General features: G+C 39.0%; 1 protein-coding gene across 1 annotated transcript; it reads left to right on the forward strand.

Annotated features, from left to right (window-relative positions):
- Positions 1–11,041: 11,041 nt before the first annotated feature.
- Positions 11,042–11,863, forward strand: LOC145986912 (uncharacterized). The gene has a single exon (XM_083121379.1). The coding sequence runs from the start codon at positions 11,042–11,044 to the stop codon at positions 11,861–11,863; it is 822 nt and encodes a 273-aa protein (XP_082977505.1).
- The last annotated feature ends 2,839 nt before the right edge of the window (positions 11,864–14,702 follow it).

Here is a 14,702-nt window from a genome sequence, read left to right on the forward strand (position 1 = left end):
AAACGCCTCGTTTACGAAACACCTGTCATGTCAGTCGAGGACCTCGTTGCCCGTATCAATGTAGCTGCAGCATCGATAGCAGAAATGCCGGGGTTGTTGGGTCGCAGTAGACAATGCTTGATTCGCCGTTGTCGCCTCTGCTTGGAAGTACATGGTGGACACTGTGAAAACCGTCTGTGATGATGTTCCCTTCACATCTCCATTAAGCATTAAGTCCTCGGCTGACACGACAGTTTTGAGAAGTTCAGAGGGTAATTTCCCCGTCATATGCCTCCGTTTCCCCCTTTTCTGTAATAGTTTCGCTCCAAAATTCCCCGTTCCTGGGAAAATCGGTTTGCAACGCTGATGCTGTTGTTTGCGATTAGTTTTGTCACGTTTCAACGCACACGGTACCCTTCTGCCTCGCCTTGCGAATTCAAAGAAAGTGACCAAGGTTTCCAACTCCTAAGAAACTAAGTTTCATTTTCTTATTGAAATGAACAATTTTATGCACATATTCTGACAATTTTTTCCCCTGTATTTTGGTCTCCGAGATTAGGCTTTGCAGATAGCGTAGATAGCCCTGAATATACGCCCCTACATGTAAGAAAATTACAGTGTTGCACAGCCGACCTCTGTGACGGAGTGGTTAGCAGAGCGCGCTAAGGGTCGCGGGTTCGTATCCCGGCCTGGGCTTGTGTGTTCTTTATGAGTGTTCCTTCATCAATTTCATCATAGGTATCATTAATAAAAGTCTTGCACAGTATGGACTTACAAAATGTAATCTTCTGTGTCCGAAGATTCTGCGGCTCTATCATTGGTTTCGTTGTCAAGGAGTCCCGGGTTCGATAACAGGTGGAGGCACATTGCACAGTGTTTCGGATCCCACTTTAAACTGTAGGTCCAGTCCCAACAACAGTTCACTCAAACAAGGAACACACAGGACGCGATTCGAACCCGCGACCCCTAGAGGAATAGGTCTAAATATGGATCCCCCTTTTTATGTTGTCATTTTCGGAGGAAACAAAAATAATATATCAAGCACCTGCCTTTAAAATGCATATCTTTGAAATATATACTTAAATGTAATAGCATGCTAAAGTATAGAAGGTCTCCATGTTTTTTTTTTTGTTTTTTTTTTTAAAAAAGCAATTTCCAAAAAAATGGTAAAATGATGTATTTCAAAATTGTGGTCTAAATATGGGCTACTAGTGGTAATATCACAAAAAGCAATTAAAATTTTTAAAAAAACAGCCATTTATCGCTAAAATATTATAAAATTTATATTTATGAAATCTGTTGTTTTGCAAATCACGCGGGATGGGAAAAATCGAAATTAAGAAAAACATCCAAATATTTGTTGAAATTGTGATCTCAACATTAGACCTCATGTCATAGCCCATATTTAGACCATCGCCCTACTTTTCTTCAATTTATTTTCGCTCTCTGTGGTACATATTTCACAAACAAATCATGGCATTATAAAAACCCACATTTGTCTTATGTACCGCTAATATCATAACCTATACAAAGCAGATGAGAATTGAGAAAACGCTGAGTTAAAACATACCTGCAAAAAGTTTTCGGAGGTCGCAATTCTATAACAGCGTCCAAGGCTCGAAGGCCGAACCTAACCACCACTTTCTCTTGCGAATTGGCGCCGCAACCTTTGTCCTCGACAGGTAACCAGTTCCCATAGCCTCTGCCAGGCTGCAACACCAGGGAGCGCTGATAACTCCAAAACCCATATTTAAACCTTCGCCCATATTTAGACCTTCTCCTCTAATATAGAAAAACGAAGCAGCGCAAACGATATGTTCTTTGTGCGATGGAGAGGAGACGGAAGAGCACATCCTCCTGAAGTGCGCTTCTATACTTGAACTAAGAAACTTGACAGGGAGGGAGGTGATATAAGTGGTAGATGATAGAATAAAGACGAAAGAAGCGGGACAACAAGTGGGGAAATACCTGGGGGAAGTAAGAGAACGGCGGGGAAAGTTATTACAGAAGGCAGCGAAATGAGTGATCATTAGGGAGCGGAAGTTGATGACCTAAAATGTATAGGTATAGAATGTCCTAAAAAATGGGAAATAATGACGTAAAAAATGAAAAAATGACCATTAAATTTGTTAGTTTCAGGTTAAAAATTGAAATGAAAATCCAGCATCTCCTTATCTGATCTTAAATCTGAGTTTCCCCCGACACAACAAAGACTGTCACCAGTTCAGCATTTCTTTTGCTCGTAAATTGCAATCCTGCGAGATAAATATAGGCCTATGTTCACCTTGGTGAAAAGACTCAAGAATATTACCAAAATGAAAGAAGTGACAAAATATGACGAAACAATACACCAAATATTGCGAAAAATGAAGGAAAAATGACTTAAAACCTGAAAATTGGCAAAAATGCAAAAAAATGCATTTTAAAATTATCTTTTTTGAGTTCTAGATATTTAATGGGCATCGTGTCCGAGATGTCATAAAAAAGATGATATTTCATCAACTTCCGCTCCTTAGTGATCATACTCCAACCGAGCCATCTTTATAGTGTAACGTAAAGTGTAGGCACCCCTTATCACATAACAAAGAGGGGAGACTGGAAGTATGAAAGAAAGTCCGAGAAATAAAAGAGAAATAGTGCAAGGGGGGGGGGAGTTTGTGTGGAAAGTGAAAGATTGAAATAGAGAACAGGTATATAGAGGTTGGAGGCCAAAGGAACCGGACACAACTTTATTTGCATGTGCAATATTTAGATTGTTGAACTAGACTTATGTCTAATTTTCTTTTATCTGATCAACTACTAAGAGTATGTGTATATTATCGTAAAAAGGGTACAATATTAATACATGTCTTTAGGGGAAGAGAAAGTGTGTGTAAAGTAAAATTTATGTAGTGCGTGCAGCGTACATATCGATAGAAGAGGAGATTCTCTGCCTTGGCCCACCTTGCTTTCAAACATTGTCCTTTTTTCATTATATAAACTTTGAACAATACAACATAATCACAATTCTTAATTTTGTGAACTAATGTAGCTTTTCCTTTCGTTGTAGCACTTTCTTTGATTGGACTAACGGCTTCGAGACCAGATGCACAGCAGGGATCACTTACAGATGATCTAACGGCAGTAAGTATGACTATATTCTCTTCCAAGTTTTGTAAATTACCCGTGTATTCACATTCATACAAGAACCAATAATAATTAATCTGTTCTCAAGTGACTGAATTTTTAATTACTCAACGTTTTGACACATTTCACACGTGCAGGGCCGGATTAAGACGAAATTGGGCCTGATGCTTGAAATCTTCGGTGAACAATAAACACAACGATGTTATAGTTACGTCACAGCGCAAAGAATAATACTAACTGTATAATAAGTAACGCTGTGTCTAGGCGTTCAAAATTGGGGCTCCAAATTTAAAGAATTAGACCTATTTCAAGAATGGGCCTAATGCTGCAGCATTAATAGCACCCACCTTAATCCGGCCCTGCACACGTGCCATAAACACAGTGAAATGTAAAAAGAGTTACAATTGATAAAATAATTTGGTACTGAAATTTCATCAAGCCACTAATTAACACTAAATGCAAAAAAAAAAAAAAAAAAAACTGGTAAATTGTCATATAAATTTACCTGTATAAATTTATAGACACACACAATAATAATATATCCTATATATATATATATATATGATGATGATGATGAGTTGTCTGCCGGAAGGCAGGTCTTTTGACCGGAAGGTCGCTGGGCAAGGTGAACCCATGGTGGTTTGCCATTGCCTTCCATGGGATGAGGATGAAATGGACATTTACAAACAACCATGCACGACCGGGATTCGAACCCGGGACCCCTAGCGTCGCAGCGCGATGTGCTAACCACTCGGCATATATATATATATATACATAGTTTGCGTCATGAACAGGCTGGCTGTAAAGGGTGCCAGCAGGTTTTTCTCTCATGGCGGCGGGGCAGAGCATGATTTCATATCTTGCCGTTCAGTCATATAAACTTTTATTATTATTATTAGTATATTATTATTGTTGCTATTATTATTACTTTACAAATCATAAAATTCAAATATAATTGAAAATATTTTGGCATTGTGTACAAGCTCAGACTCGAGTCTAGTTTTTAAACAGAAACTGGAATCGCCCTGTCTACTTTCCAAAAACATCTCATTTTGATGATGAACAATTCTATATCTTTTTGTACCTTTTCACACTGCACAGATATAAAAGAGAGACTACATAATCTACTGTCCTTCATGGTACCTTTACGGGTCGGGAAATGGGGATCTTTTTCAGTCCCGAACGTCAGAATTGTTAATATTTCCTTCCCAATCCCATCCCGAGCAGATTTATCCGTCCCCTACTTACAGCACTCAACATGATTCTAATGTCTCGTGAAAACGTGCTCTCGTTGTTTTGTTGGACACATGGGCGTCCGGAAGTTGGCGCAAGGGGGGGGCCGTCCCCCCCCCCTGGAAAATGAAAGTCAACCAAAAAATATGTATTTCACACATATAATTTCATTTTAGCCACAATAATATGTGTTAATTATTGCATGAACACCATAAATTCAAATTTAAGCAATGTTTTTTAGGGAACAACACTATTTTTGGGGAAAATTTGCCTTTGTTGGCCCCCCTGGAAAAAATATCTTCCTTGCCCCTCCCTGGAAAAAATCCTGCGGACGTCCATGGTTGGACATGACAGTTAATTGCTGTGACTTAACAGTCTGTAAAACAGGCAGAAAACCATGTTCTTTGTAATAAAACATCTCTACAAATTTCATCATTTGAATTGCATAACTCTTCCCAAATATATCACGGTCGGGGGGCAAGTGAGGAACTTCCTACAGTTCACTTGTACTTACTTCCAGTTCTCTACTTTTTAGTAGTTTAATGTTCATTAAAATTTAAGAGCGCAATGTGTGTACACTTGACCAGGTTCGCTACTGTTTGCTATCACTCGCTTGCTCCAGCTGACGTCAAAAATGACAATCCTCCCTGCTGCTGAGGAACCTCGATCTTCCACTTACAGCGGGATGGGTGAGGGGTGTGGAAGGGAAGGGGTTGCTCGGTTATATGGTCCAGCGAGGAAGAAGCAGTCCCTTCCTCATTCAGTGATGCCAACCCTAGCATCATGGTTCTAAATCTAGCATAATTTGAACTTCGTTGACACTTAGCACCCTGTGTTTTCACAAGGGTAAAATCTAGCATCATCTCTAAACGCGCGCCCCTGGGAGACAGATAAATCGAATTCAATGAAAGATACTTTGAAGGGATATATTTCTTAAAGTTATATCTTAATTGCACTTCTTCAGCGGAATGGTTTCAAACAAAAGGAAGCATTGATTGATTTGCTTTATTTTACTTCGCTTTTTGTGCCACTTTTAGCTAATTTGCGAAGATGGGGATGAGTGATGACTAGGGAACGGAACTTTATGTGCTAAAAAACTCAGAAATATTTATTTTTTATGTGTCATAAATGTTGAAAATATGTGACAAAAACAGGAAAATATGTGACAAAAATAAAAACATTTGGTAGCAAAAACAAACTATAACATGCATTTTAAACACCTGAAATTAGTTTCTAAATGATTACCTCTTAGCGAGCTATTTTTTTGGAAGAGTTGCAGTGGATCCCCATAGTTTTTTCCAAATTCTCCATTGTAAATCTGTGACGATTATCTCTAAAAAGCATCTTATATTGTGAGAAAGATCGCTCCGCGTCACAAGAAAAAGTTCTTGCATATTTGAAGCACGAAATGTCACTAACGCTGAAGTTTTCCAAAGCTTCCTCTTCCTCTACTTCACTTTCCAAAACACGTGCAATTTGGCACAAAGTTTGAAAACCTTGGTTTTTCCCAAAAAATTCTGTACAAGTTAGGTGGACATATGATCTCAACCAAGTGTTCGCGGACGATTCAAGCTTTCATATGGAATTAGAAGGAATGGACAGGTTTGTTGAGATGTATGCCAATTCGACTTTTAAGGAGGGCTCCATCAACCGTTCTTGCAGAATTCTTCTTTGTCGAGATCATTTACAACAGATACAATTTTTTCAAAGTTCTGGGCATAACATCTGCATCCAACCAAGTGCCCCATTGCGTAACTAGTGTTGCCCACGAGACGAGACTTTGGCCTGTCTCGTCTCGTGGAGCTTCGTGGAAATGCTGTCTCGTCTCGAAAATATTCGTTTGTCTTATGACACATGGTCAATCTCGTCTCGTCTCGAATTTTTAAAACCTGTCCTGTCTCGTCCCGTGGACAACACTATGCGTAACTACAGGTGTAGGGGGAAGGGGAACCTCAGGACATTTTTGTTTAAAAATGTCTATTCTTCTAGGCGACTTGATCTAACTTTCTTCCCATTTGAAACCAGTTTATCGACATTGTGATAAAGAGCACTTATCTTTTCACATATTCTATGCAACGCATGAGCCACACATTTAACGTGCACCATTTTGGAGTAGCTAACGGCAAGGCCTACTGCATGTAAGCTGCAGCATCTGTCAAGAGAAGAACATTGTCAAATTTTATGCCTTCCGGCCACAATAGCTGCATTGCTTCATTAAAAAGCCTTGCTATCGTTACGTGTAGCCAGCCCCAGCTACTTACAGCTATTTTCTCCCAATAGGATCGTACGCGAGGTGCCAGAAGTCTGCCAGCGAGGTTGTTCAAAGACAAAACAAACCTAGCACTCTCGATATGAAAGAGGTGCGGAGAATAAACATTTTTCCTTCGAGGATTTCGAGGTAGACGAAGTCAATGAGCGATTTTATGTATTTAAAATGAAAATTCGCAAAATATGTATTTACATACGGAAAACTGGAAAATATGTGTTTTTATGTAAAATAAAATTTGCTGTGTTGACATATAAGGCTATGATCAGAATTTTGGCAAAAATGAGGGTCTCTATCTTATCGCAGAAAAAACATTTATTTACCTAAAGTTCCTTTCCCTAGTGATGACATCAATGAATGGACACTCACAAACATCCATACCCAGGCCAGGATTCGAACCCGGGACCCCTGGCGTCACAAAAGGCAGTATGCCGACCAAAGAACAAGCGTTTACAATCACATCCCGGTACATCCTCTTCTTTTCATCTTCTCTTTATCCTCCCCGGGTTAGCAAATGAACATTTTATGAAAGGAAATCGGTAGAAAGTTGGAGGTCACAAATGAAACACAAGTCGTCGTTCCCAATCGTGAATTTTCTCCAACTTTTTCAAGCACTATACTGAATCCATTTGATTGGTTGGTTGATCCACTGTAATTGATTTGATAGGCGAAATTCTGAAACGTTGCTTAACTATAGTAAATAATGGATAAAGTAAGTTCACAAAACCAAAATAGCTGCATAAATTGAACTCAAAACTACATAATTAGTTGCGTTTAGCATAATTTAAGAGTTGGAGAACATTTGGATTGGCACAACACATGACGACACGAGAGACTGGGAGGACCCCACAAACGTCGAACCACAGATAAACTTATTATACATAATAACTTTATCTGTGGTCGAACCAATCAGCTTGGTCCACTCAAAGAGGGTACAGTGTTGCAGATAAATGAAATAGATATCAAAGTGATACGTGTGCCTGTTTAATTGAATACATTTCTGAAGTCGTTCCTAGGTCTGTTTACCATAACCACCTCCTACACCTTAAAAAGCCACGAGTCGCCACTGGCCCACAAGAGCGATAACGAAGCGGACTGCGGTATCAACATTTTGGGTGGATTTTTCCCTTAAAATAATACAGGGTGTCCGGCGTAGAAGTACACAAAAATAACAGCTTATAATGGGAACACTACTCCTTATGTTGTCTCGTATTGAAACTCATTTGATAGACCATCGATCCCAGATTTCAGTAGTCCACTTGTACGATCAATCGTGCTGTTGAATCACGCATGCGCAGAAACTGCCTGGCCACCGAGATCCTCAGATTTGACACCATTAGACATTTTTGTATAGGGCTTCATTAGAGATGTTGTGTACAAGAGGAAAGTTCACGATTTGGGTGATTTGAGGCAGCGTATCGTTGCGATTGTAACGCCTCAAATGCTGGTCAACATTTGGCACGAGCTGGAGTATCGTTTGGATGTCTGTCGAGCTACAAGTGTGACCACATTGAGGTGTACCAGCGTAGATAAAAACTTTCTGATTGTTGTTTACAATTAAGAATAATGCTAAAATATAAAATAAAAGAAATAAAAAAACTACGAACAGATTGTTGACGAAATGCTACAAAACTTGAAATTGTTAAGGTGCAGAATGAGTGTTAAGTTGCATTTCTTGAATAGCCATATTGATTACTTCCCTGAGAATCTTGGTGCAAAAAGTGATGAGCAAGGTGAAATATTCCACAAAGATATCAGAACCATGGAAACAAGATATCAATGGCGTTGGAATGAGGCCATGATGGCTGATTACTGCTGGTGCCTCAAGAGAGATACTTCTGTCAATTACAGTAGAAGCTCAGTGAAACGGCGCAAAATATCTTCTGTTTGATCTGTTAGGGTTCACTCACACTCTATGAACTTCTCTCTATGATGGTGCACTGACATCAATGACAAAACTTGTATAAAATATTAATTCCTATGACTTGTTGTAATACTTCAGTTTCATTGAAAATACTCCAAACTTGATTAATGTACATTAATTTCAAAACGATATTACAGAAGAAAATGACGTGATAGGAGAAAGCTGAAAGCAGATCTGAATTCAGCACACATAAGTTTATGTAAATCAGTTCTTACTTGCAGTGAAGCAGATAAAAAGTTTCAAAATGCATACTTGTGTAATCACTCAAATTCACCACTATCACAATCATAAAGCGATTATATGAATAATTTACGTTTATTCTTTTGTTGTCTTTTTTTCCCTTTTAATATAAAAATCCCTTTATATTTCGAGCCTACATTTTCGAGCATATGCATACAGAATCCATATTAGAAACGTTGTAAGTCTTTGTAGAGTGTGATTTGTGCTTTAGTAAACGTAAGATCTGTATCAGAAAATAGTCGAGACTTGCAATCAACATCACCTTCCTCATAGAGTGTTAAACTTAACACAATCTACAGAGAAGTTCGAAACTTTGTCACCCTTACTTTTTATCAACTATTTAAGATATTACCATGTGTGATAAGGTGTGTGCACACAAACAAACATGTTGCTTACGAGTGTATTTAAATTTTGTGTGTTGAATTTTATACCTTAATCAGCGATGTGAGATTTGAAAATCTATACTGGGCAGAAACCGCAAAATGTAAATTTGCAAATTCAACAGAGATATATGGTGATAGATATTGGTCTATGAAAAACACTTCGTGAGAAATCTAGTAGTGACTAAACACAACATAATCCTGGATATAATAAGAAATAGAGGAGTTTCTTCGTATTTTATTCAATTTGATAGTAAAGTCCTAGACGAAATGCATGAATTGCAGAGAGCCACGTTACAGTTTCATAAAGGTACCTTGCATGTGGCTAATTTCCTTGAAGTAGCATTGGTTATTGCAGACTGCCTGCACCAGGGCAGAATGGAGCATTTTCAAGTTACATTAGTCAGTTTCCTCTTAGCAAATATTTTGAACATGATTTACGACTCAAAAAGGTTAGTAAATTGTTCTGCTTAAATTGAGCCTTAATTTGGTTTGACGATTTGGATTTTAATGTAAAACCACTCCTCTTACAAACACTTGTACGCATTTCGAAGTGATATTTTTGTAATATCGAGAACATGTTATTTGACGACCATAGTCATTTGCAGTGTAACACCTTTCCTTATAACGTTCTATTACTTTATAACCAAGCTGATCTATTGAAAATCGTACATTATCTTTTGTTTGCAGTGAACTTTGTGTATACATAGGCTCAGGCACGTATCCAGAGGGGGGCTCAGGGGGCTCGAGCCCCCTCCGAAATTTTTCGATTTAAACTAGATAAAATGAGGTTTTTGGCTTGTGTGTGTGAAATAAAATATTGTGATTATAATTTAAAAAGAGATATAATTATCGAGGAAAAGCGGAGAATGTTCTAGAACCATGAGGGACAACCCTGTTATTGATAATATTGTATGTAAACTTTTCTTGCTCTTTCGGTGTTGTCGCAACGAACTTGAGCATTAGAGGAGAGGAGGGTATTATGGAATAGTCGGGAAATATGGAATACCAAGGTTTTGGCTCTATTCGGTGCTGCTATCACGTGAGAATACCATGAACTACTCAAGAAAGATTCCCATGATGCAGTGCAGTGAGAGCTGACCGCTTGTTGTTGTGTTACCACTCGCTACAGAACAAAGTGTGTTTCGTGATTTTCAAGAGTTTTTGCAGGTAAGTTTTCAAACATTTTAACCTACTAGTACACATGTGACTGGAACATTGATGTTAAGCATAATATACACTAAAAGAATTGTAGTTTGTTATACTGTGGTCGTTTTTTAGCTGACAATGTTTTGTCCATCCGTTTAAAGGTTCATTTTCCAAGATGGCGTGTCGGGTATTATAGAATACTAGGTATTTCATAATACCCGACGTAAAAGTATAGTATTCCATATAACCCGACAAAATATACTGAATAAAAATTTAGTTAAAAAATGAGTTTTGCGTATAATATTGATAGCTAAACAATAATTATTACTACTTACATAAATAGTAATATAGCCTAATTTAAAACCAAAGTACATTTTTTAAAAAGCTAAATCCATTTGAATGAGTTGAGTTTGAGTTGGTGTTTTAAGTCCACTTTATGCACAGTAAGGCTAATCGGGACTGGACCTACAGTTTAAAGTGGGATCCAAACCGCTTGTGCCTCCACCGGGTATCGAACCCGGGACCCCTTGATTACAAGACAATGACGCCACCACTACGCCATGGGGAAGGCCCTCATTTGAATGAAAACAAAACACAATTTTTCTGTTATTTGAAAATTAGTCTACAGTCTAGACCTACAAATAATTTGTTTTAAGATGTGTTTTATCTATTTAAACCTAGCCCCCCCCCCCCTTAGTTGCAAGAGTTCTAAATAGTCTGGTTTTTTTTTTTTTTTTTTCAGATATGCCTAAAAAGAAGGAAGATGAGGGAAAGAAGCGAAAGCTTTGGTGTGAGACGCAGATGGCTAAGGCTATAGAAGCTGTTCGTGAGAAGAAGATGGGGTACCTTAAGGCGTCCAAGGAATTCCAGGTTCCCAGAGCGTCTCTCTTCCGCCTTGTCAACAGTAAGGAGAAAAATGCAAAGGCAGCAGCCTCAACTACTCTTGGCCGTAAGCCAGTTTTTCCTAAACAACTAGAAGACAAGTTACAAACATATTTAGTTGAGATGGAGGCCATGTTCTATGGGCTCACAAAAAGGGATGTCTGCAGTCTTGCTTATCAACTTGCGGTTCGCAATAACATACCCCATCCATTTAAGGACGAAACTGCTGGCAAAGACTGGTTCTACGCTTTTATGAAAAGGAACCCGAAACTTTCAGTTCGTAAACCCATGGGTACATCTTTTGCCAGGGCCAGGGGATTTAATAAAGAAGAAGTAGACAAGTTTTTTGACCTGATCGATGTTGTTTTCAAAAAACACAACTATCCTCCTAACAGGATATTTAATGTAGACGAAACTGGTTTGTCTGTGGTGCAAAGTAAAGTTCCTCATGTAGTAGGCCTAAAAGGAAAGAGACAAATTGGGTCCCTTACTTCAGCCGAAAGAGGTTCTCTCGTAACCATCATTCCCTGTATGAGTGAAGGAGGTGACTTTGTCCCGCCTCTTGTGATATTCTCGAGGAAGAACATGAATGAACAACTTCTTAGAGGTGCTCCACCAGGGACCATCGCATCGTGCCACCCGTCTGGTTGGATACAGACAAACATTTTTACTAAATTGGTTTAAACATTTCATTGATGTAACAAAACCCTCAGCTGAGTCACCTGTCCTGCTTCTCCTTGACGGCCACACAACCCACAAGCGTAACATTGACGTAATTAGTTTAGCAAGGGAAAGTCATGTTACGATTGTATGTCTACCTCCCCACTGTTCGCATAAAATCCAACCATTGGATAAAACCTTTATGAGTTCATTAAAGTCTCACTATAGTGAGGAAGTGAGATCTTTTTTAAGGCATAGCTCAAGGCCCTTGAGTATTTTTGATATGATGGAACTGTTTGGCAGGGCCTACCTTAAAGTACAACGTGGGGACATAGCAGTAAACGGCTTCAAAGTGACTGGTATTTATCCTGTCAATAGAAATGTTTTCAGCAGTGAAGATTTTATTGCTTCTACACTCACTGTTCCTAGGCCTCAGACTATGACACCCACAACTGACCCTCTTCCATGTTCGTCTACCAGCTCCGATTCACCTCAACCCTGTTCTCCCAAGAGTCCTGATGTGGTACGTCTAAGTCAACAAATTTTGTCCTACCCATAGAGATATCACCACCACCTCCAAAAAAGCAAAAGTCAAATAGAGGCAGCAAAGCTGGATCTTCTTCTATAATAACCTACTCCCCATATAAAACACAGTTAGAGGATGAACTGAAAGAAAAGGACAAAAAGAAGGAACCAGAAGCTTCAAAACAACAAAACAAACCGAGCATTCAAAGACCCCCCGTTCAGAAATTAAACTTAGACCGACCTTCTAGACCTAAACCTAAAAGAGATGACTCCAGTGTTAGCAGCGATGCATCGATCCATTCTGATGTATCATCTGTAATGGACTTCATGCCCTCAACTAAAGAACCGGAAAACAAAGACGCTGAATGTATCTTCTGTAACGGAAAATTCTCCGAAGATCAACGCGGGTAAATTTGGATTCAATGCTTCAGCTGACTGTACCGGAGCAGAGAAAGAAGATTATATCTGTGACTTTTGTAAATAGACTCGAAGCAGAAATGAGTTGCACATAATCTTAGAAATATGGTTTTTATAGTTCAAAATAACTATGTTTTATGAAGTCTCATTAGTTTTTCAATGGTTTAAACCACCTATTCCATATTACCCGACTATTTCATATTAGCCTCCATTTGTAACTTTTTTTTAAAATATGTTTTTTTTATAACAGCAAAATAAATAGTATTTTTCTTACAAGTGACACTTCATTACAATTAGTTATAGTATGTACTCATGATGATTTTGGGTATTTTATTCAAAAACTAGTGCAGCTATTTTTAGAAATGTAAATGGTATTCCATAATACCCTCCTCTCATCCATTTAAAGATTTGTCAGCATTTGGAAGTTGCACAACAAGCACTGTTGAAGGCAGCGCCATGAGTCGAGCGATTTGTTGGATCTGAAAAGCTCGAGAGGGAACGTTCTTGAATAGGAGGTGGAGTCGAACTACAAAACATTTTATGTGCTGAACATTCCAGATTATAATATGGATATAAATACGCGGATTCAATTTCACGGTTGGTCTGTACAACAGAATCATTCAATAAGACTTCAGGAGTAAGTGTGACAGTCGATTAGTGATCAGTCAGGGTCCATTGACAGTTTTATAAGATGTAGAGATTAGGGAGGAGGAGAACTAGTGATACATTTTTCTGGAAAGTGCTGAAGTCTACCACTATTACAAGTTCGGGTCCAAAGCTTAAGACATTGCCGAAAAACACTCAAACACTAACTACCACAAAGGGGCAGCCATGAAGGCCGAAAATTTTATGAATGTCGAGAAGAGAATGCAAGAAGATGTTGCATATGTGGAAATTTTAGCGGAAAAAGCAAGCTCGACCATGACTCTGGCATATACCGTGCCATTCCTTGTTCTACCAAGTGAGCTACCGAGTCACCCTTGGCTTCGCTTGATCTTTTGCTGTCGCTGTAGAGCAATGGTACAGTATGCCTGGTGGAGCCTTCATTTTCTGCTACAATTTCTGCATGGCACATCTCTTGTGTATGCCCAACCGTAAGATGTTGCCTGTTTAATTAACAAGCACAGAAAAAGGAGATATAATAAAACCAAGGGACATTCCCACCGGTTGACAAGATATTTTTGTTCTGTAGTTAACACGAGCTGCCGTTTCAAGGTGACAATGAGATTGACCCACCAGGTTTCACACCGAAGCTACAAGCTATACATGTCGCTTGAGGATTTCACAAATCGAACACAGGCTTGTGCAGCCTGTCGTGCCGCTACGGTGTGAAAAGTTTCTGTTGATTGGGTCACTCATTGCAAAGGACGTGTGTGTTCCTTCGGTCTGAATTCTTCCTAAATCTTGAAGATCCAAGTCACAAGGATGGAAAATTAGGATTTTCGTTAAGGTTACGTTTCGAAGGCAGGCGACAACACCATAAAAGATCATATCCAAACCTGGGAGAACACATTCGAATGGGCCGGACCCTGTGGCTGAGTGGTTAGCACATCGCGCTGCGAAGCCAAGGGTCCCGGGTTCGAATTCCACTCGGGCATGGTTGCTTGTGAATGTCCATTCATCAATTTCATCATTTCATCACTCATCCCCATCTTCGCAAATTAGCCAAGAGGCACAAAACGCGAAGTAAAATAAAATAAATCAAATCAAAACATTCGAATGGATTGTCCATTGCATAACAGCTGCGTGAACGGACAAACATACACATACTGAGATCGTTTCGGCACAAACACAACGTTCGTACATTGCAACAGAGGAGTCGAGTGATAAAAAATGTCCCGATATCACGTTCTGAAAGAAAAAAAAAAACAGTGGCAGATTTAGGAGACAGTTGCTCTCCATTTTTAGCCCCGCACTATGG

Source organism: Lepisma saccharinum, chromosome 4 (genome assembly GCF_977018435.1).
Source record: "Lepisma saccharinum chromosome 4, izLepSacc3.1, whole genome shotgun sequence".
Lineage (NCBI taxonomy): Eukaryota > Metazoa > Arthropoda > Insecta > Zygentoma > Lepismatidae > Lepisma > Lepisma saccharinum.